Below are 27678 nucleotides of genomic sequence, written 5' to 3' on the forward strand. Positions count from 1 at the left end.
GGACACTGAGACACACTGGTAGGGGTATTAAGTAGCTGTGTTGCAGTTTTACATTAAGCACTTAGAAGCTTTTTACAGTGACAGTAGGCTAAGATTGAAAACCACGCCTCGCCCTCCACGGTAAATTCTCTGGAGAGCAGAGAGCTCAGTTATTGAAAGGACTCGCCCTGCTCTCCCCTGCTCAGGAAGGAGAGATGAGTCATCTCGCTCCTGTTCAACACCAGTTCCGCTACAGACACTGCATCCAATGATGCAAACGTGAATGCTGCAGTGAGTTATTTGAGCCGCATCCTAGCACGCTGGGACACAACCACGTAGTGGATCTGCAAGCAGGTTAACTACCAAAGCACTTTTCATGCTGCGGGCTCCTGATGGGATTTTCCAAAGCTTTTACAGTAACCTGGTCCATTACTAAATTAGTGCACAAACACATTTAGGGGATTTTTTTTTTTTTTTCTAATGTGCCCCCTCCCCTTGGTTTGCATATTCATTCTTTATTCTAATTCTCAAGAAGTCATCCTTGAACCTGATTTCTTCCAGCCCACTCTGTTAGTAAAACATCTCAAATTTTCCCCCCTCAGCCTAGTGGCTGGACCACGCTGCAGACCCTTAGGAAATGCTAAGGTTTTTGGTTAGCGTTTCCAAAAGGCCTGCTTCATGGTCCACACATTTTGTATTTCACAGAATCACAGAATCACAGAATCATATAGGTTGGAAAAGACCTTTAAGATCATCGAGTCCAACCATAAACCTAACACTGCCAAAAACCATCACTACACCATGTCTCTAAGTACCTCATCCAAACGTCCTTTAAATACCTCCAGGGATGGCGACTCAACCACTTCCCTGGGCAGTCTGTTCCAATGCTTGATAACCCTCTCGGTGAAGTAAAATTTCCTCATATCCAGTCTAAACCTCCCCTGGCGCAACTTGAGGCCATTTCCTCTTGTCCTATCACTTGTTACCTGGGAGAAGAGACCGACCCCCACCTCTCTACAACCTCCTTTCAGGTAGTTGTAGAGAGCGATGAGGTCTCCCCTCAGCCTCCTTTTCTCCAGGCTAAACAGTCCCAGCTCCCTCAGCCGCTCCTCATAAGACTTCTGCTCCAGACCCTTCACCAGCTTCGTTGCCCTTCTCTGTACGCGCTCCAGTACCTCAATATCCCTCTTGTAGTGGGGGGCCCAAAACTGAACACAGTATTCGAGGTGCGGCCTCACCAGTGCCGAGTACAGGGGCACAATCACTTCCCTAGTCCCGCTGGCCACGCTATTTTTGATACAGGCCAGGATGCCATTGGCCTTCTTGGCCGCCTGGGCACACTGCTGGCTCATATTCAGGCGGCTGTCAACCAACACCCCCAGGTCCTTCTCTGCCAGGCAGCTTTCCAGCCACTCTTCCCCAAGCCTGTAGCGTTGCATGGGGTTGCTGTGGCCCAAGTGCAGGACCTTGCACTTGGCCTTGTTAAACCTCATACAATTCACCCCAGCCCATCGATCCAGCCTGTCCAGGTCCCTCTGCAGAGCCTGCCTACCCTCAAGCAGATCAACACTCCCACACAACTTGGTGTCGTCTGCAAACTTACTGAGAGTGCACTCGATCCCTTCGTCCAGATCATTGATAAAGATGTTAAACAGAACTGGCCCCAACACCGAGCCCTGGGGAACACCGCTTGTGACCGGCTGCCAACCGGAGTAAACTCCATTCACCACCACTCTCTGGGCCCGGCCGTCCAGCCAGTTCTTTACCCAGCGAAGAGTACACCCGTCCAAGCCATGAGCAGCCAGTTTCTCCAGGAGAATGCCGTGGGAAACCGTGTCAAAGGCTTTACTGAAGTCTAGATAGACAACATCCACAGACTTCCCCTCATCCACTAGGCGGGTCACCTTATCATAGAAGGAGATCAGGTTGGTCAAGCAGGACCTGCCTTTCCTGAACCCATGCTGGCTGGGCCTGATCCCCTGGTTATTCTCTACATGCCGTGTGATAGCACTCAGGATGATCTGCTCCATCAGCTTCCCCGGCACCGAGGTCAGGCTGACAGGCCTGTAGTTCCCCGGGTCCTCCTTCCGGCCCTTCTTGAAGATGGGTGTCACATTCGCTAATCTCCAGTCAGCAGGGACTTCCCCAGTTAGCCAGGACTGCTGGTAAATGATGGAAAGGGGCTTGGTGAGCACATCTGCCAGCTCCTTCAACACTCTCGGGTGGATCTCATCAGGCCCCATAGACTTGTGAGTGTCTAAGTGGTGCAGCAGGTCACTCACCAACTTGATGAAGTTGAGTGATGATTCTCATCACTCACTTGATGAGAAAAGGGCATATGAGATCAGAATATACTAAAGACTGACAGAGGCTGAGACTAAAAACCCAAAATAAAATAGAATTAAAAAAAATTAGTACGCCAGTGTTAAATGTTTCTTGCTTTCTGCTGCTCTCAAGCCCCTTTGCTTTTTACTGGTGCTGTTTAACCTTGCGCCTCAACCCCCAGTTTGTCCATTCATAGTTTCGCAAATCAAGAAATCCAGACAGACTTGTATCATCACCTTGTGTTAAAGAATATATTCAGAAAAAGCTAGCCATAGAGACTGCCAGCCTAAAATAAGATGAATAAGTTGCTCATAAGGTTAAGCAGCCACATGAAGTAGTCAGACTGACTAGCAGTTAATTTAGCACACTTTTCTCTAAGTTCCGAGAGAACTGAAGCTCCAAGTACAGGGATCTCCCCAAGAAAACATGAAAGTTTCCAAGATCCGAAATCGTTAAGTGCAGCGAAATACCAAAGACCACTTGAATAATCCAGTAAGGGCCATCTTCAGTATTTAATTTAAAGACAGGTATGCATGTGCTTTGGGCTGGAATACTGAGCAACATTCTAGTTTATGCTTTACAAGATTCTAGTTGAAAAATCAGTACCATAAATTGAAAGAGCAGAACCAAGTGGGAGCATACAGAATCAAGCAATTTTGGCATTGTTCATTTGTCCAGATAAATCTGGCAATAGGGGTCATCCTCACTTAGTTGTCAGAGACTCAAGGAGGGTCTTCATACCGATTTAAAGCTGTTTCTGGCACATTTCTGGTTTTATATTTATTTATCTTCTGGCACAATTTCTGTTTATGAGTTTATGCCAAGATCATGTAGGATGACTGGGTACCTATTTTTCTTATTTCAAAATTGTAGGTGCACAAGCAATCCACTTTAGCCAAAACACTCCCCCTACCATAAACATGGAAGCTGCAGGAAGGAACGAGAACAGAGTTTGGGGATAAAAGCTTTGCCACAGGCAATATCAGGGTGGTGCACCTCTGCTATTGGATGCTACAAAAAAATTCTCAGCATGAAGAAGGAGACTTGGACATTTCTTGTTCTCTGAAAGATTAGGCAGTTAAAAATCCTTCACATGTTTTGAAAATTTGACAAGCGAGTTCAGGGGGATGTGTGCCCCATAGCAAGGACACTTGGGAAGGTGAGGTATGCCCCACTACAACTGGATGGAAAAAAGAAGAGGTCCAAGGTAGGGGGTTGGAGAACATGACAGTTTCAAGATGACAAAAATGACCAAGTCAGGAATGGAATAAATTATGAAATTTGTCATTCATGTCTGTGTTACTGGCAGCTATGCAGCCCAGTTACAGGCTTAAAGAGTATTTTTCCTGGCAACCAGCTGTTTTTGCTACAGCTTGAGATTCAAACAGACCAGCCTAGGGTCATTTTAGGTACAAACGAGGGTGAAGACGCATCAACAGCTGAACAGTTTCCATCGCTCTGCTTTAAAAGCAGGAAGCTCTACAAAAGTCCACATCCCAGAATGAACAAAAAAAAGGTACTTATACCAAGCATGCAAGCAACCAACCCTCCTGGCTACATACCTATACCAAGTCTTCACATGAGAAAGACACAAGGTACCTCCAAGAGCTCAGGTTATGAGCAGTTCTCAAGCTGGAACGGCTGGATATTCCTCAAGCATCCCACAGCTCCTTTGCAGATCCCAAATCCAGGCGCATGCAGTTTTATGGCAAACTGGCAACTCTGTTTCCTTGAGAGGACGTGCAACTAGCTGGACTAACCGTTTCAGGTTTCCCAGCACAGTTCTGCTGCTGGCCAGGTGGGGTGGCCCTGGTGTGGGAGGCCCATGCTCTGCCTTCAAGTCAAAGCTTTGAGAGCCACAGATACGCTGTGCCTGGCTGAAAAGCCCTATTCACCTTTTGCAAGTTCTTCCTCTATGTTAAGAGCTACAAGTCCTTCAAAGAGCAAACCATGGCAGACAAGGGGTTTGAAGTACGCATGTCCAAATAAGCTAACACCACCCATCTGGCAGTAGTTATCCACACATCCCAGTTCACATTTTAAACAACTACACTCCTTCTGGAAACAAAACATGTACTCCTTTGGAGCTGTACTAAAGAAAGCAGAATTCACAAGAACCAACCCTGAAAAGTTCACATTTATATATCAAAATATGGAGGGTTTGTTTGGTTGGTTGTTTTTTTTAATTTCAAGCAGCTATGTCACACTAATATCTATGTGATAAGCTACAGTTGCCTAGTCTACCCCATGCAACATATCACCACCTCCAGGAGCTCTGTGGCATTTCAAACTTCTTAGCAAGCTTCCATGATTTAACAAAACCCTCTCACTCAATTTTTCATCCTCAGATTAATGTTTCCAGGTCTTCCTCAAAGTTGTACTCATGTGGAGCCTTATATCTTCTATCCATTAACAGGTTCAGAAGAAGTCTTATGCATTGCCCTAACTGAAAACTGCAAAGCACTAGTACATTGCAAAGGAACAGACACAACCCACTTCTAGGTCCTGAAATATCCCAGGGCATCAGGTCATGTCGTGGGACGTTTCCCATGACACAAACATATAGCAACCATACCGGAATGTTCCCCTCTTAATGCTGGGATGCGATGTGGTCCCTGCCCAGAGAAGGTGGAGAAAGGCCCAGACGATGCCGGTACCAAGCACTCCGCGGCACGCGGGCGGGCAGGCAGCTCCGAGTCTCATGCAACGGGCAGCAACTGGCAGGTGGAAACATCTCTGATCTGGAATGCTGTAGATCAGCCTTCTACTTTTATCAGCAATATACTTTGTAAACAAATCATTTCAAGAGTCAAAACTTACAGGAGGAGAACATTAAGTGTTAAATATAAAAACATTGTGATGCTTTTTAAAAAAGCATTTTATTAGATCAGACTAAATAAAATTTGTTCAGAGCACATAAAACAGAAATTCATCAGCATAGCAAAGAACGGAAGCACTTAAATGTGTTTTATTGTCATATACAGGGCCAAATTAATTTTATTCTGGGAAAGGAAAGCCTGATTTTTGAAAGCCATTTGCTGTCAAACCACAGGCACTTACTCCTAAAAATCAAACTTGGAGAGAAATGCTGAGCTTCTTAAAAAGATAATAATAAATTATGGTTATTTGCAAGCACTTCTGTACCATGTACTTAGACCTTACAGGAGATGAACTCAGTTTGTGTGGAAGAAAGGATCATAATTTAAATATTTTTTAACACTGGTGCAGTCTCAGTTGTCAACAGATCTCAATACAGGATGAGCCTTTCTTTCTCATCCAAGGATATACTCCTCTTACAGACAAAGCATTAGAAATTGGAGTCTACTCCATCCTTGTGCTGCACCAGTCATGAAAAGATGAGCATCATCACTGGCTGTAATGCAGAAATTGAGTCACATCTTTGCATAAACTCCAGTCACTCATGTGTCATCAGCTATAGCCTGGAGGTACTTATGAAGGGGTAACAAGAGAGCCATTCATATCCGCTTTGCGGTATGACATTTGCTTTGATTATTTTGGTCCTTATACTACAGTATTTCTACCAGTCCCTGTTCCTTCTTTACTGGCAAAACTCAATCCTCTAAATAAGTCTTCTAATTAAAGTCAGCAATTTTAGAAATGAATTTTTTTTAACTCACCTTCCCCCCACCCCACTTAAAAAAAACCCTTGAATTTTTTCTTTCACATCACTCAGATGCAAAAGCAAGCTAAAGAAATGAGCCAAAGAAGTGGCACAACAAACCGGATTTACACCCTCTGCTCCATGTATATTTTTGAAAGCAGAAGCACACTATTACTGCAATAAAGTGAAAATGTCATTAACCATCTCAAATCAATAAATATACAGTGAAATAACTACTTCCAAGTCACTCTTGGCCTTGTTAGTGTTATGCATTACATTGTTACCAAATGAAATATGCAATCAGTTTTCACCTTGACTTATTACTTCAAACTGAACACAATTACTTATTACTTCAAACAGAATACAATTAAGCCTCAGAATACAACACTTAACATGATTAGCTGATAGAAACGCACTGTAATTTCTAATATTTTACTTCTCTCCTTTGCTAGATACATTTATGGAGAAACAGATGTTTATTCCGATGTTTAGTGTGTGAAACACTAAAGCAGAGAACCAGCCAAACAGGATTCCTATGAGTCACTTAATATTTAACACAGATCATATACTTGCGGGCTCTTTATGCTTTTACAAGCTTTACATGGGATATTATGCTCACATGGGATCTTTGTTTTCCCATTTAGAAGTGATGTCCACCATCATGCAATAGCTTTGCAAAGTTAGGTCCAGGTGTACTAATATGGGCTATTTAACCTTACTTCTCTGAAACAGCCATTTTCTACTCTACAGGGTTTCTGAACTCCAATACTAGTTTTCACTTGTCACATTGAATGATTCCTTCCTTCCCTGTAAAAATTCTGATCTCATAAAACGAAAAGTTTACCCTATTTAAGCAATTATGTATTTCTCCGTATCTTCTGAAGTTTTCTGTCTCAGTTCATCTCATCTGAGTATGACACAAAGTCTCCATCAGATACCCTGCAGCTTTGACAAGTTATACTGTCACAACTTAAGTTCTCACGTCTGTAAAATCACAATTACCTTCACAAAGTTCTTTGAAATGTTAGAATATGAGATGCTATGCTTGAGCACAATATTACAGTATTTTCTTTATGTCATTCCATTTTTAAGGCTGTTTACAATTTCATCTGAAAAGGCAGTACAAAACAAAAGAGGGAAACAAGAAGCAAAGACGTTATTTTCTTTCTTCCACTAACTGCTCCCTTTAGTTTTGATTTTGTAATAGATATATGTAGTTTGCTACTGTCCTTAATTCTGCATCTTCCTGAAGAAAAAAAATCAGGAGAAATAAGGTAGTCATGAGAATCAACTTCTTTACGGAAAGCAACACTGGTTGCCTGAAACGCCAAGTTTGTTTCAGTCAAAGATGTCTTTTCTCAAGATACCTTTTGCTAGGAGGAGCTGCAGGACAGGACTCCTGATTCTCTCCAGCTGTAACCCATTCTGAATACCCAGATGAACCCAATAAATTGCTTAACCTAGGCATCTTCTAAAAAGTTATTTCCACCAGAGCCTAGTCTCACAGTAATTAATGGATTAAAATCTTTTTCTGGATGTTAGAGCTCACAAATCTTCAACCTGCTGCCAAAAATATTCTTGTCCATCAGCAGCCACATGTTACAGTGACCTTGAGAGTAATTTGAAAACTTCCTTGCTTTCCAACAGCAACCTGTCAGATGCAAACTGCTAGAGCCTAGGTTTGTTTTACAGGGGGAAGCTACTGTGTTATTACTCAAATACTCTCCCTTACTGAACAGAAAATATTTGAATTCCTCAAATTCAAGATACTATCTTTTGACTTAAGTGACTTTTTTTTTTAAATCTGAAGAAACACCAAAATTATTTAAATTAAATATCCTTATTCTCTCTTGTAAAAAGTTATGTCTGTATTTTGGGAAGCCAGATTGAAAGAGCAGAAGTACACTTTGGATGAAAATCCTAATGAGAACCAGCCAAGTTTGATGTTAGGTTCTAGAAAATGAAAACTATAAATTTAACTTAAAGACAGCTGCTCTAAACAATAAGCCTGCCAATATATTTTGGATTTATAGGCCAAAAATATGACTGTTCCAAAACTCTTCCTTTTACAATAAATGGTTTTGGGTTTTTGATGCAATGTGTACTTCTGCTCCTTAAGCTAGATATGCATTTCTCATTTGATAAATACAAACATTTGGATGACCAAGGACGTTTGGATGAGGTGCTTAGGGACATGGTGTAGTGGTGGTCTTGGCAGTGTTCGGTTTATGGTTGGACTCGATGATCTTAAAGGTCTTTTCCAACCTATACGATTCTGTGATTCTGTGATTTTCTGCTGAACTTCCACAAAGGCCAGGACAAATTTTTCTGATACATGTGTCCACGTATTCCAAGATGGAAAAAAACCTCTTTCAAGTGCTAAGAAGTTCCCAACAAAACTAGTATCTCAACTCTTATAGTCATCCACATGTCAGGAAATGCCAGTTATAGTAGCTCATATACTAATGGTTAATTTCTATTTCCACCTAGAAATACTGAAGCCTGTTTCAGCCACAAATTTCTAGCATATTACTTATGTTGCTTCCTGTGTTACATCCACAATTAGTGGTATCCACGTCTTATTGTCAAGGCTCTCAAATATATATATAGCCTCTCAAATGGCATTTCCCTCTATGAAGGAAACTTCTTGAAGATGTCACCACAGTCATTCCCAAGTAAAGTTTGAACTGTAAATACCAGTCTTCCTGTAACTATACCAAGAGAAGCACAACAGTGAAATTTAGTTTCTGTTCATCTCTGTAGCACCCTGTGGCACAGACACAAATCTGAAACTCATTTCTACAGCAGAATCTGTTGAGAGCTCTTTGAAACACTCAGATTCATTTATTAAACTAGAAGAACAGAAATGGGTGTCTATAATAACTAAACATTTTACCACCTGGAGTTTTTTTAAACAGCCTGATTAGTTCTAAATGTGGCAATTTATGCATTAAAATGAGGATGAAAAGGTGAATTGACAAATATTACACTTTGAACAGTCATAAAGGCGTTCAAGTCACTCTAACAATGTCACCTTTTCACTCAAAAGCTAAATATCCCTTAAACAGTCAAAACCAGATTTAAAACCAAGCTAGTACCGTGCTGCTAAAACAAACACCCTCCACCCCCAAACATGGAAGAGTTTATACATGGCGGTGAGTTAGAGGTTCCAGCACCCCAGCTGCAGCGCTTGGGCAGCCTCGCAGGGGCAGCCCTGAGGCAGGGGAAGGGGCTGAGCACCCCTCAGGAGGCGAGAGGTAGCAGCTCCCGCCGGAGTCCCCACGGTCGCAATCTCATCAGCTGGTGATGTACTACTGCAAGACATCACAAAAACAATCCGAGTTTGGGATTTTCTTTCCCAAGGGAGCACCTGGCTCCTACCCACAGCTGCAGCCCTCTCGGGCACATGTTCCCACCCCACTCCACCCCAGCACTGGTGGTTCTTCACTCCCACTCCTTCCCGCAGCGAACCACTGCACAGGGGCATACCCATTACACTTTGGGTATGGACAGACCTATAAAACTAGACCCATAATAATTTTTCTTCTTCCTGACTGGATGCCTGAACTGACTCCTCAAGGCCAGGTAAGCACCAGCCCGGGCAGACACGAGGGCAAGGGAAGAGAGGGCAGGGCTGCAGGAGTGGTAGCCACGGCCTGACTTACCGCAGACATGCTATAAGCCATGTATCTGTGAATGCATCTGTTACTGAAGGGACAAGAAATAAATGCAAAATTAATATGCAAAATGAATACCAGGGGAAGTTAAAGATCAACTCAAATGCAGTAGTGCTAATTTCAGAGCTTAATGCAGTTAAAGGTTAACAGAAGATGGCTTTCCTTGGCACCTCATGCACTTATTGTAAATGGCTGATTTCACCATTTCCTCTGTACTGCCACTTTTCCTTTCTTGTTTGAACTTAAACAGGAAAATAGTTATGAAGTCACAGGAATTATCAAGGGATTGGGGGAGCACAGCACTCTAGAAAGACTAAGCTTGCTTTTGTGATTAGCCCGCAGTTGGACACATGTTTCTAACACCACTAGTGCACATACAGCTGTCTAACGATGGAAAAAACTTGGTACAGCATGGCGTCCTCGCCAGCCACACTGTTCATTGCCATCAAGCATTCTGGATGCCAACAGGGTTTCCATCTGGTATTAACCCAGTGCAACAGTAGCTCCTGTGAGGTACAAATTGGGTTTTCAGGACTTTTAAATTCAGAAGGGTCTTGGTAAAGGTAGTTAAGCATAGAAACCCCCTGGACAAACCCTGATAGCTTGAGTATGAAGGTATTATCAGAGCCAGCTGTTAATATTGACAGCTCCGAGATAACACTTGCAACAAACAGGTTTGAGCTCAGGCAGAGTTTTGACAGATTCCTGCTCAGCCAGAAACAGCACAGCAGCATTGCTCAATCTCATTTAACCCTTCAACAGCAGCCTCTCAACTTCACTCCAGATGGGCTGACTTTCAACAGAAGTCATTGCCAGCAAGTCCTGATTTTGTTTGCAGCTATATCCCATTTCAAATGAGCTCATAAGAAGCAACTTTAAACTTCTGTGCAGAAATGCATTGGGACCCCTTGGAAAAAAAAAAGGAAAGCAAACCCCAACAAATCCAACAGCTGAATCACCTCCCAGTAACTTCAGCTTTGCAGGGAAGGCGGGAGAGGCTGGGCAGGTTTTGCCAAGAGGCTCGGGCCAGGCTGCACAGCCTCCAAGTGACCTAACAGCCACTCCTGCTCTTTTCTCCATTTGGCCAGGCAGCCTGTCCTCGACCCTGTCTCACCCTCGCACTGGCTCTGACCACACATTAGGACTGTCCACGTTGCTAATCTGGCAAAGAAATGCTCTCTCTTTGGCTGGGTTAGCTTTCTGGTAGCTGCAAGCTGAATCAGCCTTCTGCAGGGACAGACCAGCACCAGAGGAGCGCAGAGCAGGACCTTCCTCTGGTTCCAGCAAGCTGTTCTATCAGCTTCACTCTTGATCTTGTCACTTCATACTTGCTCTACTGGGAGGAATGGAAGCACAGCTTTATTCTTCATGTAATCAGCTAAGCATGATTTTATTTTTTTTTTTAAACCAGAAAAGGTGAAGCTACTTTCAGTTGGCTCTGCAGTAGTTAAGCTATGAGCCCCTGCCTTACGAGCTACAACCTAACTCCAAGTTCCTCCCTGAGTTTACCCAAGAGTTTGAAAACTGTATCAAACAGGTCCCCAAGAGATACTTCAGAAAAACAAACATATGGCCAGTTGAGATTGTTAGCTATACCAGACTCCACACCTCACCAGAAAGGAAAAAAACAAAACAAAACCCAAAAAAACAAAAACCCAAACCAACAAACAAAACTGAAACCAACTACAAAACCAAAACAACTTTTCACAGTGTTCCCTAAACCACAGAAATCCTACAGGATGTTTCCCTCAGTTAACTGCCAAATTCTGAGTATTCCTTACACCAGCCAGGGCACAGGAGTCCTTCTCACCCTTATGGTAAGTACACTGTTCACCAAGCATTATCTTATCCTGGGAAAGGAGAGAACAACCTCAATACCAATAACTGGTACGAAAGTATGTCAATATGTCATATGTAGCCCAGTTTCATGTGCTTAGACTTAAGATTCTAAGATTACTCATTTTATACACTTTAATAGAAATAAAATTTTTTTTCTTTCCATCTGCGAAAGAATAATGAGGAGGAAGAAGGAGCAAAATACTAGTTTCCCACACACAGTTCTCGCTTCCCTCCATTTTCAACATTTTTTTTTCTTTTCTTTTTTTTTTTTTTTTTTTTTTTTTTAAATAACCATTCCCATTATTCTTAAAAAAAAAAAAAATCATGTTTAAACTCAGTGACCTGTAAAATAGCCTGGAAGAAGCAAAGACGTATGACAGGAGGCTTCTCATTAAATATTACATTGATAAAAGTATTCCTGAATTTTAAAAAGTTGCAATACAACATATTTGAGAGAAGAAACTAGCCCAAGACATTTAATTATAAAAGTTACCAAAAATCAAGGTGCTTATTATACAGTAATTAGAAGATTGCACAGAAGTTTAGCAGTGAGAATTTCACATATAAATATCACAATTTCATATTAGATGACAGGCATCCAAAAATCCTGTATCAAATTTCTTTGAAGATCTTAAACTAGTTCCTTAGCAGAGAAAGGTGTTCCAATCAAGAGTTTAAAAAACCCAACCAAACCAAACCCAGAAAACTGGCTAAGAGCCACTGCTCTTACTGAGTTGAACCAGCCTTGGACTTAAATGCAGTATTCTTAGATGAAATGCGAGCAATCAGATGATATCCCACAAGAAGAAAATGTTACCTTTCTGGTAGCATACTAAGACAAGTCAGTGCTTTTTTTGTATACCAGACTATAAAATCACTGCACATCGAAACAGCTGAAATAAAATTGATACCAATCTTGGAACATTCGTTATAAATGCAAGAGAAACTGCTATTAAAGCCTGCATCAACTGTTGCAGCATAAATCCATAACTGTTATAATTTCCTTAACTTCAGATTTTTCTTCTCTCAAAAATTTTCAAAGCAGACCAGAAGTTTCTAGTGTAATATCAAACTGATTAGGCCATTATGTATGTCAAACAGACTAGAACAAATAAACATTAAACCACATCAGATTAATTCCACTCTAAATTACAGGTGCATTTTTTTTTTTAATGAAACGTTGATAATTTTAAGACACCACCAATAATGCAGGATTCAATAAATATAACCATTATAACTCATACTTTATTCTGAATAGCTCAAAACCATATCTACCCCTTATATACTCTTCTACCCAATGTCAGATAACAAAGCGGGGTCATGCCAATTATCTGTTGAAACTAGTCTTTCTTACAAGGGCAGAACTTGAAGTATATACTTGGAAAGGTACTCAACCCTGAAGGATTCTCTGACTACAAACGTTTAAAAACTTCTCTTCTAAAAAGGATGTGAAGCTGCAAAGAGGCCATAAAACTCAGTCTCAGGGTTTTTATTTTTTCTATCCAACTGATGCCAGGAGCAGGTTTACTGCTGCCTCCACAGGGAAACAGAAATCACTGGAATGAAAACACAGGTGTTATCTATCAGTATATTAATATTTTCAGAAGCCCTTGTTGAGAAGACTTCAAGTTAAAGCCAAAATCGATTAGCTCAAGTTTTTACCTCAGACTGCAGGTGCTGGATCACAACTGTTAATGCTTCAAACTTCTGGTTACTGCTTGTCAGGAATTTTTTCAGCTGCAGGATGATTCCACTTTGGGTCTCACATTTTGTTTTGTACTGCGTCAACTCAGCTGTTTTTGCGCCAGGCGAATGCACATCTGTGGAGGCTTGAGTCTGTATGCACGAGCTCCTGGGACTCCGCTGCTTGCCCTTGTCAACTAAAACAACAACAACAACAACAACTTACAATACGCACTTCATGTTGACATCTCACCAAAATTTAAGACAGGTGCCAAAGAAAGTAGTTATACATTCTCATAAATGCTTCCTGAAATACTATCTAGGAGAAAGGGTTATTTCAGTAGCACTGCAGAGCAGACACTATCATCTGCCAGGTTAATTTCTAGCACCCTAACCTCGTTTTGCACTTCATCCTTACCTTCATGTATTCTGCGGCTTACTTTTCAGCATACTCTTCACACTGTGCTTTGAATAAATATTTTCATAAAATCCAAGATCTCTGTCATCCTACCTATCCAGTAACTTATTTCTAACATAAGAGTTGACCGCTTCTGTTTGCAACGTGGATTTCGTATTTTCTGCACTAAAGTATTGCTGAATACAAAACCATTTTCCCTACATTTACTTGGTCTTTTTCTTCCTTTCAAAATTTTCATTGCAAAAACTCCCCCCTCTGCAGCTCAGGTCTGAGCTTTATTAACTAGAGGTCTTGCAGCATTTCTTCGTGTCAGCAAGTTCAGTCACAAGGATGAGACTTTAAAAAAATGCTCTAAAATGTAGTATATTTCAAGTTTGCCCTGCCACTATTCATGGTCCAAGAATTACATCGTTGATTAAATAATCCTAGTCATATTGCGACCCCAATGCCATCACAGTACGCAATCATCTCATGTCAGAGGAAGCCACATTACATAATCCAGGCTTGACTCGTAAACACTGCGGCGGTTACAGGTTTCTCTGCTGCCTTCAGACTGGAAAGGGATTACAGTACTGCTGTGCAGATAGGGCCAGTCTTCCCCACTTGATCACACGGGGAGCGAGCAAACACTTTTGCAATAAAAGGCTGATGCAATACCTAAATATCCCTTGGCAATTTAACAAAGACATCTAAGCATATTACTTTGACAGTTTCAACTTAACAAGATTTCTTCAGGATAAAGTGAAAAAACCCGAGGGGTGAGATTTGGAGAAAAGAAAAGTAGGAACATGCAGAAAAAACATGGGACAAACTAACCAAATAGAAGTAGTTGCTCATGAATCCTTTCTGAAGGCCAAGCACCTGGTTTGAAGGTTGTCAAGTGACTCTGGAATAGTCCTCGCAGTGCAAGGTTCAATCACACAACTAGACAGTATTCATAACAAAAGCTTTGATTCTCAGTTAACGTTAGTCTGACTGACACATCAACTATTGCATTAATGCAGTCTTGCACAGCCTTCACTTGTTTTCAAAGCATTTGAAAACAAGTTTCCTGTTCAAAATACCAATGTCCTCTGTGCTTCTCTTACTGAGCCAAGTATAAAGTGCCTCCTCAGCCTACTAATTTTCCAAATAAATCCTCTCTAGGCAGGATTTTCTGTCATCCCTCAGTTAGAGAATTGTCAGCATATTGCTTTGTCATGTTCAGATGCTCTTGTATTCTTGGAGATTTCACTACACTTCTGCTCAGAGATGCTGACTGTTAAAGGGTAGGTATATTTTCAATTAGAAACATACCATCTTGCAGTTTAATAGTACAGCTGTTAAAAGGTATATCAACATAACCCAAATCAAAATACAAATTTGCAGGGCAAAGAAAGATCAAGCCTGGCTGCCAGTTCTAGTTAGCTTATTTTTACCACCTTTTTAACTAATGTGACCACTTCTTTTCTCGCAGTGCAGACATAACGATGCCCTGAGAGTAGACCTCTTCAAATGAACGACAGTTCACATTTGAGAGCAATCACGTCAGATTTCCAGCAATCTGATGGAGAATACTGTGTTTAGGAAAATATTGGTTACCTTCTGAAGCTCCTTCAAAAATCACAAGAGACAATAATCAAGGGGAGAGGAAAAAAAATAGCAGAGACTAGAGAATAAACATGTACAGCCAGTCCTTCCCTGCCCTACTGGCTCACATACTCCTACTCTCTCATATGTTCCACCGCCCTTCCTGAATGCTCCACTTAAAATAAACAGAGAACTAGAGCACTCTTCTTGATTTAAGGGTACTGGGTTAATTCACTGATACAGATGTTAATGTCATCATTTAATTAACTATATGAAATGACTCTTACATCCATTTGTAGGATGCTGTCAGAGCTGCATTAAACCTGAACAAATGTTTGCAGACAATTTTTATTCGGGGAAAAAACTACATCACATACTGTTACCTAATGAAGTTATTTCATTTAAATACAGTGATACAGCAGCTAACCACAAATGACACAAGACTCCAGGTATCTACTGTTTCCAGAGTTCAGCCAGCCTTATCAGTTTGCCAGTTTCACACCATTGCTTTTATCGTGGTGCCCAGACTATCAAGTCTTTTCCTAGAAACTCATTCAAATATCCAACCAAGCCAACCTTGGATACTATACTAAAAAAAGCTGAACAAAAAAAAGATGCACTAGAGAAATTCAGTGACATTCCTGTCGGCAATTTTATCACAGACGTGTGCTATACCAGCCACTTCAAATGTTGAAAAGCATTACTCTGCTAGCATGAACCCTCTGTAGCATGAACTGCCTCTACAGATTAACACCAGTGACACTCCAGTGCTTATTTATGGCCTACGTACCTCTGGGCAGTGACAGATTGTTTCCAGATTTCTATAGAAGGCATGCTGTGATGTCAAAACAAAAGCCATGCTTTCATTAAAACAAAAGCATCACGAGTCTAATTACTGATACAACACATCAGTGATGGACTCTAAGTTAAAGACAGTATTGGCTACCAGCCCAAGCCCTTCTCACTTTGGCCTTTTTACTTGCCACCTTTAAACAGCCAGACTTCTGAAGCCGAACAATTTCCACCCTTAAGTTAGGTTCTGGACTCTGCTCCAACAGGCTCAAAAACACTGTACCCAATCTAGTTGAAATGCTCCATTTCAGAAGACTAGAAATCAGATTCTCAAGTACTGTATGTAGCACAGTAACTGGACAGAATTACCATCTAAGGTCCTATCCTTCTTCTTACCAGTAAAAAACCCAAAACAAAACAAAACAACAAAAACAAACACACACACCCAAGATAGCAGTGATTTTGCAAAGACTGAGCCTTGTGATCATTGAATCATTCACAGAAGATTCATAATTTCGTTGGCAAAAATAATACCCCATGTCCTTGGAAAAGGTCCGGAAATCCTCCCACTCCCTCTGCAGTTGCTACATGGATGGCACTGCAGACTCCAGGTCTTTGGGGAGAATATTAGACCCATCCCAAGCTTTTCCACAAAGCAAACTGTTTTCCATACACAGCTTCTGTAGTTAATAGGTGTTCAGAAGCAAGAAATACACAACTGTCTGTACATTAGGGTGTGTTCCATAAAGTTATGTTTAAGCACTGAGGTACGGCCCAGTACTTGACATTGTACTTGACTGGCTGGCTATCTCAGAACTTGCCTGGTACTGCTGGCTTCCTGAGCCTCTCCATCTTGTGCACTGTTGCTGGATTACCTGATGAAACATCTATCACCCACTTTTTGGTTTGCAGAGCCAAATCAAAGCCTTCCTTTGCTCATCATGTACTAGGAAGGTCTGTGTAGTAATGTTTATGTTAGCTAGAAATTCTTTTCTGTAAGCAAAAGATTAAATGTCTAAAAAAATTACATTTCTTAAAAGCATTGCAAATAGCCCAAACAAAACTACTCGACAAGCACAAGTAGGAACAACCTCACTTCTCTCCCCACACTTTTGCAGTCACCATTGTCTTACCCCTAAGCACCTTCTTTTCACATTTCTCATCCAAACTGTTAGCTTCCACAGGTTTTTCAAAACCCATGTGTGTCTTGTGTAAGCATTTTTCAAAGAAAAATCCTTGCTCAACATTTTCTCTTGTAGGAAGATGCAGGCTGGTAAAAACTTTCTGCCTTTCCTCCATTTTCTGGAAAGCCTTGTCTACACATGTTAAATTGGTGCTCACTTCTTTGATCAGTAAGACCAGATCAGCCTGAGTATTTAATCGAGCTTCCATTTCTTCTCTTACTCGCTGGATTTCCTCAAGCACAGCTCTTATATCCAAGTGACTGGACTTCACCTCTGCTTTGAGATCTTCTTTCACCTGTTGCTGGCTCCTCTGCAGTGCTAACACTGTTCTAATTTCCTTTTGAGAGGTTTCCACGTCATGCTTTAGTTCCTTCTGTCCAGCCTGCATCGCCTCCTGGCTAGCTTTCACTTCTGCCAACAGAGCAGCGAGGCACTCCATCTCGATCCCACGGGAGTCGCAGGACCTTTTCCAGAGTCACAGCTTCCAAGTGGTCAGGGACATTTGTGAGCTGGTAGCAGATTTCCTCAGATAGCAAGACAGCTAGCACATAGGCCTTGGTATGATATCCTACCGCAATTTACAGCTTGCTGCAATGAAGGTAGTAGGTAAAAGTCTAGTACAAGGTGAGACAAAGGCATTAAATAAAATACTTCAGTCAGCGGGGCTCTAGAGCCAGAGCTCCTTCTCAGGACTCAGCCAGAGCACTAATCAGTTTAATTGGCAGATTATGCCACACCTGAATTTTTTAAAATCTTTTGCTGACATCACTCTGCATGGGACGTCACCCCAAAAGCCACTCCCAACAGTCATTTGATCTGTGCATCAATCAAAGTATGCCTGGGCATCAGTAACCAGGTTTGTTGCAACACAGCAAGAATGCAGCAGCCCTTCCTTTCCAACACAAAGGCTCAAGAGGAGCCTGAATTGCCTGCAGAAGCCAAAAGCCAAAGAGTTCAACAGCACTTAGTTATTTCAATTGTGTATTCAACAAGGTGATTACGCACCTGTCCTGCTAACGTTTGCAGTGAGGGTTCAGGAGTATGCTGTGCGCACGTTGGACATTGCCCCGCTCCCACTGAACGCCCTCCTCATTCCCACAGCTAGCAATGCTCTTCTAGCAATCTTTGGAAGAACCCAGATCCTGAGGAAGCCCTCTAGTCCACAAACAATAAACAGTTACCAGAGCAATATGGGAAGACTAATGAGATATTTTTGGCAGGTTAAAGAGGCTAAGCCTTTTAGCTACCAGGGCTGAGCATTGGTAACTTTTCTCTGTAAAAGCTAAGGCTTCTTACTTTTAAGCACAGAACTCATAATAGGTCTAGGCTCCATGTAAAAACAGGTAGATTAATGACACCAGGCTGTTAGCTGTTTTGTTACACAGCAATTTAATTACCCAGTCATTGGATTCAGTTTGGAAAAAGCGACCACCATAATGTAGACCTTGGTCTACAGAAGGCATCGGTTTCTGCCTTCGAAGAGGTGAGCTGGTATTCAGCAGAATACCCAAAAGAGCAGGACTCAGAGCAGCACACACGCTGGAGCTCAGAAGAGCTTTTACACCCCACCTTTGGCCCTGTTATGGCTCCAGGATGCTTTCGGAGACAGTGATGATCCCACAGACGCCCCAGAGCAGAGGACCTATGCTATCCATCCAAAACCACAATAACCCCCATCAGCACCATTTTGGGCTGGGAAGCATCACTAAGAACGCCAATAGTCCACATGTGCACAGATGCAGGATTTCCAACTCGCCACAGTGCTGCTTGGCCCAAAAGCCAATCTGGGGAGTCCCACTTGCAATGAAAGTTTACTGCTCACTTGCCAGTTCGCCTCCTACACTAGTCCAGGCATATTGATGGGACCAGGAAAAGTATCAGAGACACATCCTCCACACAGAGCACCTCATGGCTTGCAGGCATCCCTCGACTGTCCTGCTATCGCAGCGGTATCACAGCACCTGGTGGACACAACGCCAGTGGTGGAGCTTTTTTCCGAGTCTCTGTATCGCATGCAGAAGGCCAGACGTGGGCTTTCTGATGGGATTTCCCCAGCACAGCTACAGGCCGCAGGTGTAGTTTCTTCCCTGCTCAGCCCCTTGCCCCATTTCTAGATGGACAGCTATCCTGAGAGCCCCTAAGTGTTATTATTCACATACAGTCACCACTGAAGACCAGTACACAAAACAGACCGCAGAGGCACAATGTGAAGTCTGAATCCAGGTAACATCTTTGGCAAAAGATTGAGGTAGGTGACGAGAGCCAGGTATGAGGACTAGCAATATTTCTGCATCCCTAGACCAACACCTGCAGTAATTCAGCTCAGCAGTGTAACTCTTCATTCCAACCTTCACTATACCTTAGCAGTTCCTAAAAATCTCACAAACAGAGGTGAAGCACATGCAAAGACCTTGTCAGACACTTCCTGGCAGCAAATGAGAATCTAGCTGAATTGATTTCCACTGGTTCAGTTATGATACAGGTGGAGAACAGGTCTATCTCTGAGAGGGAGAGTATTCACCAGGCTTATAGATATAACCATCCAAGATCTAAATCTTCCTGACAGCTTTCGGTAGCCAACACGGATCCTGTGTTTATACTAAGAGGAACACCTCAAAGTGCCATCCTGCCTAAGTTTCATTTTCCAGTGATTTTAAAGGTATAATTCCATGAAGACTGCATGCAGTGATTTCAGCTAGGTTAAAAAAAAAAATAAAAAGATGGTTTGGGGGTAAAAAAAGGGGATATCCAACTGACATCCCCTGGTTCCTCTGCAGAGAAACAGGCCCCTCCGACAGTGACTCAGAGCAGAATTCCAACTGGGACATCAAGGAGGGCTTGAGGGAAACCTTTCTCTATAAGCTACATTGACAGCCTAGCTGACAATGCTCGGGTGACTAAACTAGGTGCTGCAATTGTCATTCCTGTCCAACATCAACAAATCCAAAGGCTGCAGCTTCCTTTCTACATGTGTGTGCACCCACCCCAGCTGCTAAGTGCTCTCTGCTATAGTGTAATACACTGTGAAGATAAGCTGTCCTCAGAAATCAGTCTCTTGCTCTATATGAGTACATTGATTCCAACCAGGACGTAATCAATGTGTTTGGTACATTCTTCATGCAAACTAAGAGGTCTGATTGCTAAGGAGTCTTTGGTGATTTGTAAAGATCACACTCTTCACGTAGCTTCCAGACAGGTTTCCTTTGCTCTTCTCCACTGTGGAAGACACTCTTCAAAAATTTACCTAAATTAAATTTGTACATAGATACTACAAAGATACTACAAAGCAAATTGAAAGTCTACAGAGGTTGCTGGTACTCTGAATTTTACAACCTGTCTCTCAACAGGAATACTTGGTAGCTAATGACACATGGACAATAGTTTTCATCAATGCACAAGTTTCCCAACCTAGCATTAATCGTCTCAGAATTACCCATTTCTGCTGCTGTACATCAGCTTCTGCTCCAGCTAAGATGCCTCTATCCTTGATGCATCTCAAGTGTCTTAATGTTTTCTCCTGTTTGGGAAAAAAACCTCCTGATTTCACAGTCTAACAAAAACCAAACACTGACGAGGATTTCCTCTCAAGAGTAAATTAATGACTAGAGAAAACCAAAAAAAGCCTTGTTTAAATAAAATCTGGTCTATTTGGGTGGGATATGTTTGGGTTTTTGGAAGTCTTTTGTTTTTAAAGTATTTATTTTGTTTTACAGAAACACAGAAATCTGTTGCACAATTAGCTACCAGCAAACACAAAACATCCCTATTTCTATAATAATAAAATCCATGGAGTTAAGACATCTAAGAAAAGCACCATGCATAATTTTGAAGTCAGCACAGAAACTCACTAAATCACAGTAACAGTTATATTTTACAGTGTTAAGAAATACAGCACATTTGAAATATTAAACAAAAGAATTTACACAAAGCTTACAGTGAATCATACAAAAAAATCCATGACTTTGACCTTCAGGGTGCAGGGTGATTTCATGTTCTGTGAGGCAGACCAGTTTGTACAACTAGGACTGGGGTCAGATTTAAAACAGCAACCAGATATTTTCACTTCCCAAACACGAAAGAGGAAGCGTCTAGTTGCATCTATATATTGACTTCTCCCTTTTTCAAAAAGTCTGTTTTACACCTAATTGGTAACTGAACACACTCCCCCACCAAAAATAAAAAACACAAAAAACCCCCACAAACACCACCACCACCACCCCCCCCCATGGACTTCTTAGCATTAGGCTGGCAAAGAGTTTGAGAACTAAGGAGAAAGACCAAATTAAAAATGAAAAGAGAGTAAGAACTAGAGAGGGCTACAGAACAGGCTACTTGCTACATATAATACAAGAGAACACTTGGACAAGAATATATCCTTGCAAACTAGATATATACTCATATTTATGAAATATCAGCCAAGTGACAACTAAAATATTGAAATAAAGATAAGGAAATGCTGCCAACAGATCCCACAACACACACTGACCCAAGTTATGGAAAGCATTACAAAACATGTATCCTGTACAATATTAACACTTATAGCTAACTGTGATCAGTGGAGTTTTGAGCTGGATCAAATTTCTCCAAATACACTGATAAACACTAAAGTAAACTTGAAGGTCCACCTATTTTTATTACAGCCTGAAGAACACAGACCTACTCTGCTGACCTCTACTCTAGATGCTTTATCTTTTCCTCCTGTAAGCAAGCAAGTCCCATCGATGCAGTACTGCGTGACCCATGGGTCTGATTCTGGGGTTTTTTCCTTCAGGAGTTATGAAATCTCAGTCTTGAATCTGAACCAGCCCGCAAGTGAGTACGTAACTTTGCCTTGTATGTTAATCTTTACACAGCTAGTTCTGAAGCCTCAAAAAAACCCTCTACAATTCTCCTGCCATCCTCCCCCGCACCTTCCCCCCTGCCACAATGCGTACAAGCTATTCAAGCAATGCAACAGAAAGTCCGATCAACCATTTTGATCTCACAGCTTTGATTTTAAAGTTTTCCTCGTGACAAGCTACGGCACTTCAGAGAGGGAGACTAAAGAACATCCATACAAATAAGGAAAAGTTGTTGGGCTTAATCTGCAGCAGTACATATGCTATCTTTGAGAGGACCTGGCAGTTTGGCTAGCTGTAAATTACCACCGTAAATTCTTTCAAAACTCCTGCTCTGGGCTATAAACCCAGGAAGCAGTTTCACACAAACATACAGGGAAAGCAGTCACAAAAATAAGTTAACAGTGTCTGCAGAGGGCCTGACAGGCTAGACTTGGATGGAAGTCTTCCAACCCACCCAGCCGCTCCACAGCTTGGTCAACTGTAATTTTTGCCTGCATCCAGCTTGGCAAGTGGCAAACACACACCTTCCTGCTGTGCCTCGCAGAGTCCAGGCTGGTGACTGTACAAACACAGACTCCTGAAGAAGTGATGTTTTGTTTCTAAGCTCTGCCTCAGGCCTGTCTGTATAAGCTGGTGCAGACAGCCCCAACTTGCCCTGTTCACACTTCAAGCATGCCAGTCATGAGCCAGTCCTAGTCCACAGCAAAATGACTTCATTTTTCAGAGTTGTGCCTGAATAATTTGCCCAGCTGAAATGCTTAAGGTGATGCTGTACCTCAGGAACTTTTCTAGCTACTTATTTAGCAGGTCTTGTCTCAAAGCAGCTGGGGGAAGAGAAACAGCACTTCTCATTTTGCATCTCTCCCTGCATCAACACTCTCTGAAGCCCAAGACGACAACTAAACGCTTCCTAAAGGAGCACGGCAGCTCTCTCTTTCCTTTACTCTTACTGTAACCTCTTGAGTTTCCCTTCCTTAAGGTCAGGCACTAGCCCATGTCCAGGAACATCAGCTTATTTTAGCTGTCATCAAATCCTTTTTAAGTTGTTCTGAACAAAACAAACCACCACCACCACAGAGGCTTTTAAAAAGGTTGCAGGAACTGAACAAAATTTAACTGCGGGCAGGTAAAACCTGACCTAGATGCTTAAACTGACTCAGCAGGATTAAAACATACACAGCAGAAATCCCTCTGCCTTTCTTTGCAGGGGTACAAAAGTTTTTCAGCATATATTTTTAAAATACTGTACAGCCTGAAGGGGGAGTACAGAATCATCACATATCATTCCAGGCATTCAGTTTGAAGCACTGTTTCTGAAGTCTGTGTCTGTCCTCTCATGCCAACTCATCCATTGACTTACAGTATTATAGCACTGACTTCTAGCCTCAGTACAGCATTTTAAATCCATCCCTTTTCACTCCTCACTTCTAGCCACAGAACTGGATATTTTCTTTACACACATGATAGCAAAAAGGAAAGGGAAATCTCAGGTGTATTTACGTACTTCAGAGAGCTCTATGCCTGTTTAATGTTTTAATCGCATGCTTAACACACACGTATCTTGCAGCACTGGCCACAGGGGGTTTCACGCTGGTAGGAACAAGTCTCTTCTGAAGCAAAACCTATTAGCACGTCAAACGCTTCCCTGTCTGTTACAATGCTGCCTATTAGGTAAGAAACCAACTGTTTATGGACCATGCCAGAGTCCTGCAGCCTAAAGCTGTTACCTAGAAACTACAAGATACCGCATACAGCTCTTTTATTAGCTTCCTGCTTGCTGACACAACAAACAGAGCATGAACCAAGGGCACCGTTTCGTTACAGCATACTTCACACAGAAACAGGGGTGGAAGAGGAAACCTGCAAATACAGGCGACTAGGAAGAAACCAAGAGAAAGCCAGCAAGGCCAGTTTTCCAACCGCACACCTTTCTAAGCAAGCTTTTGCACAATCTCCACAAAAGGCTCAGCAACCCGAAGCAGTCCTTAACTCCTTCTGCACAAGGGTTCTTCTGAAGACAGATGCCAGCATACTCCTTGCCAGTTAATCTGACACATACTTCGTACTCTCTCAGGCTCTGAAGTGATAACCCACAGAGTGTAGCAAGCCTTCTCCCCAGCGTAATGGTCAGCGTAATGGTCTGGAGTTTTTTCTGTTGGGTTAGGACCATGCCCCTGCCATCTTTTTGTGAGGAAGGGCGTGCTCTCCCTGCAATCAGGAGGTGCTGGGGGCAGCCATGAATCGAAGGCAAGCAAAATACCAACAACCCAAGTGTGACATTTCACTAAGGCTCCTAGATGAGCCTCTGTACCTCATCTTTCCACTTCCCACCCCAACAGACTCTTCCCCAGATGACAGCCTTTGAACTGGGTTTCCTGCGGGTACGTGCCTATTAAAATTAACCATCCATTAAAACCTCAGTATTTCTCAACCAAAAACATGCGAGTGATTAACACTGATGTGTCTTTGTTTCCCTCAGATGTCACCTGTCCTACAGAATATGGCTCTCAAGCTTGTACACAACTGTTTTAGGACATTGTGAAATGCACTACTGATCGCCTGGACCACAATGCTTTTCCCCTTGGAGGAAGCATGTTAACGACACGTTTTTGTTTGCCAGTAATTTGGTATGATCTGTTACTATACTGATTAAGCACACATAATCTCCACATTGCGTTAGCCTTACACACATTTCTGAAGATTATAATTTATATTTTAAAACCTACATTAACCTTATACTGAAGCTTTGAAAGGAGCTAGATTATGACGTTTGTAAAGATACCCAAACTACATCTGAGAAAATGCATTACCTTCCAAATTGCTTCCAAAACAAAAGCACAAAGATGAGTGTTAGCTCAACTCATATCATTACTGCAACTGCCTGATCAACCAGCTCGTGCATTTTTTTAAAGAACAAGTTTTGAAGGAAAGTCCAGTGATCAAGACTCTCTTGAACTGTGCCCTACGCTGTCTTAGTGTTACGTGTTTCTTTGTCCTTTCACCACTAGCTGCTTCTTTTCCAATCTTGATGATGACAAAGTTAGTATTGGGTGAGACAATGTCAAATGGCCGCACATTTTGTCACCCTAGTAGTGGTGCACTGGCAAAGTCAGTGATGATGGCAGGAAAGAATTAAAAAAACACTTCAAAATAGCAATGTCCAAGTTTTCTAGCAGATTAGAAGATTGGAACGATAATCTTTACAAATCACGTTTTACAAAGGACTTAATGTTCAAGCCTGGGACTCCCTTAAGTGTGTAATTAACGTATCAGATAGATGTCTCCCTGTTAAATGTATAGTACACATGCAAGCCTAACTAATACTCCAAAATCTCAGCATTGTGCCCATAACACTTTTTACCTTATGTACCACAGGCCTATCTTACAGAAGCACTAGTTTTGTTTTGAACACTTAACAGACAAAGTGATTTTGTCATAATATTGCACTCATAATATATTTAGTCAAGTTTACTGGAACGGTAACATCTAGAATTGAATTTGGTTTTCACCTAGCTAATACATATCAAGCATGAATGTGAGCCACACATCAACTACAAAGAAAAAATATAATATGCCCACCATACATTGAGAGATGACTGCAAACTAAATAAACAAATTTGAAATGCTATGCGATTTACAGAAGACAACTCTAACATGCACCAGCTAGACTACCAGTGGACCAGGGTTGTTCTCGTTATTTTCTAAATAACCAAGAGCACTACTGATGCTTGATTTCTTAGCTTGTTCTGAACTAGGACAAAGCCTAACACATGCTAGTTAACCATACAGTGCTACATACCACCGTCTGAGGGAAAAGAAAAGGAGAGAGAAGACAGTAGAACTAGTTTATTGTACTAATAATGCAAAGGCTAGAGCATGGATGTTTTGATATGAGAGGGACTGGCTCTATGTACACTAATGAAATAACTATTTATCCACCTTAAAAAAAAAACAAACAACACTGCAGTGAGTCATTCATTTTTAAGGACAAAGATGACAACAGGATGGAAAGTAATTGCATGAAGATGTGTTACAGTGTGCTGATCCCTTGGCCAACAGGACTGAGTTAAAGTTTGTGAACTATCTCTCAAACTATTTATCCTTGGTTTAGGCGTTTGAATTTTGCTACATCAGTTCATCATATATGCCACAGGCAACCTTAAACCTTTGAATTCCCTAGCATTTCAATGAAAAAATTTGCTGTATCAGAAGCTAGCAATTATGTTTACATAAGGGGTTTATGTTTAAGTAAGTTTCTAGTTTAGGTATTGCTCTGAGTAGGCAGAGACACACCTGAAGCAGTCCTCTTTTGCCTGCATACTTTCTTATAGTTGCAGCTGTGCCTTGTCATCCCCGAAACACACACCTGCCCAAAGAACCAAGCACAGAGCCATGCTGAAGACTGATGTTCCTCACTCCTCTCTGCTCCTAGTTCCTCTCCTCTGTCTTTTCTCTCCATTTCCACCTCCTGTGCAAGAAGTTGCTCCTTGTTGTCTGGTGCCCTCTACTGCTTCATCACAAGTACAGGACATAGCATATTTTTGCCCTTCGTTCTGAAGCCTCTGTCTACAAAGTCAGGACCCAGAGTCAACTGGGACAGGGAATCCCACCATGATTAGTTCATACCATCTGCAAGCCCTTCCCAGATCCCATTAATTACCTCCCCAGTGCAAATCCTGGTCCCTTCTTCTTACCTCCACATCCTTCTCGAATACTCTCAGGGCTGCCAATTTCCCTGTTTGCAGATATTTAGATATGGGGTATCTTCACATCTGGGAAAAGACTTTCAGTGGGGACAGTGTATGTGTGGTGTTACAGGAAGAAGCCCGCTATATATCCACACATTTGTAGGAAACCCTCACACAACACCAGAGAGCAGAACGATGTCAAGACAACCGTCCTCTTTTTCCAGCCTTTCCAAAGATCCCAGCTCTCACACGCGATGGGGGGTGACATGGCTGAAGCACAGCCAGAAAGCAATAAGCCACCTCAGTTGCAATGCTCCAACTCATTCCTTCCTTAATACTGTAGTCCATCCTACCATGCTCAGCATCAGAAACATAGGGCTGGAAGAAACCTCCAGAAACCATTTACATCACTCCCGTTGAGGCAAGGTAAACACTACCTAGACATAAAAGGCATTTCAGACTGCTCAACTGTTTCAAGTCTTACCACAAAACACTCCCCTGCATTTTTTTCCTGGTATCTTTTCTTCCAGCTCAAACCTGATCTGACTTCATGTAAATTAAGTCACTGACTATAATCTCCCTACGTGCCACATATTTCATGCAGATACTAACAGGCTAACTGAGAAGTTTTCTCTTCTGTTCTTACACATGCACGGCAGTCTCCTATGTTCTGGGAAGTCAGATACATAGACAGCTTAACTATTTTTCAACTACTTTTTAACATGCTTCGTTCCAAAAGGGCTGGCAAGCATTCTAAGTATGCTAGGGATAAACATCAAGTAACTGGGAAAGACACTGTTACTTACAAATCCAAGTAAGAGAAGTTAACAGACTTAATTTTTTGCATCATAAATTTATTCTAGATCTATATATCAAACTTGGCTCTAACAACCCTAGGTTTTAACAACTAATTGTAGGAAGAACTCCAAACAAATCCGAACGGGATTCTTGTAGCATAGAGAATTAAGCCTTTAAGTTTGAAAGTCACTTTCTCCTTATGTACGAAGGAGGTCCACTTTGTTACAATAAAGGCAAAAACCCCCCAAAACAACCCAGAACTA

General features: G+C 41.8%; 1 protein-coding gene across 4 annotated transcripts in view; it reads right to left on the bottom strand.

Moving 5' to 3' along the window:
* The window catches only part of MTUS1 (microtubule associated scaffold protein 1), a 129629-nt gene that overhangs the window by 18702 nt on the left and 83249 nt on the right, over nt 1-27678 (bottom strand). For all 4 annotated transcript variants that reach the window (XM_075500157.1, XM_075500156.1, XM_075500159.1 and 1 more), the window contains one exon: nt 13105-13322. In XM_075500157.1, the coding sequence (XP_075356272.1) occupies nt 13105-13322 (218 nt within the window). The remainder of the gene's footprint in view (nt 1-13104; nt 13323-27678) is intronic.

The sequence above is a fragment of the Mycteria americana genome, chromosome 4 (assembly GCF_035582795.1).
Source record: "Mycteria americana isolate JAX WOST 10 ecotype Jacksonville Zoo and Gardens chromosome 4, USCA_MyAme_1.0, whole genome shotgun sequence".
Taxonomy (NCBI): Eukaryota; Metazoa; Chordata; class Aves; order Ciconiiformes; family Ciconiidae; genus Mycteria; species Mycteria americana.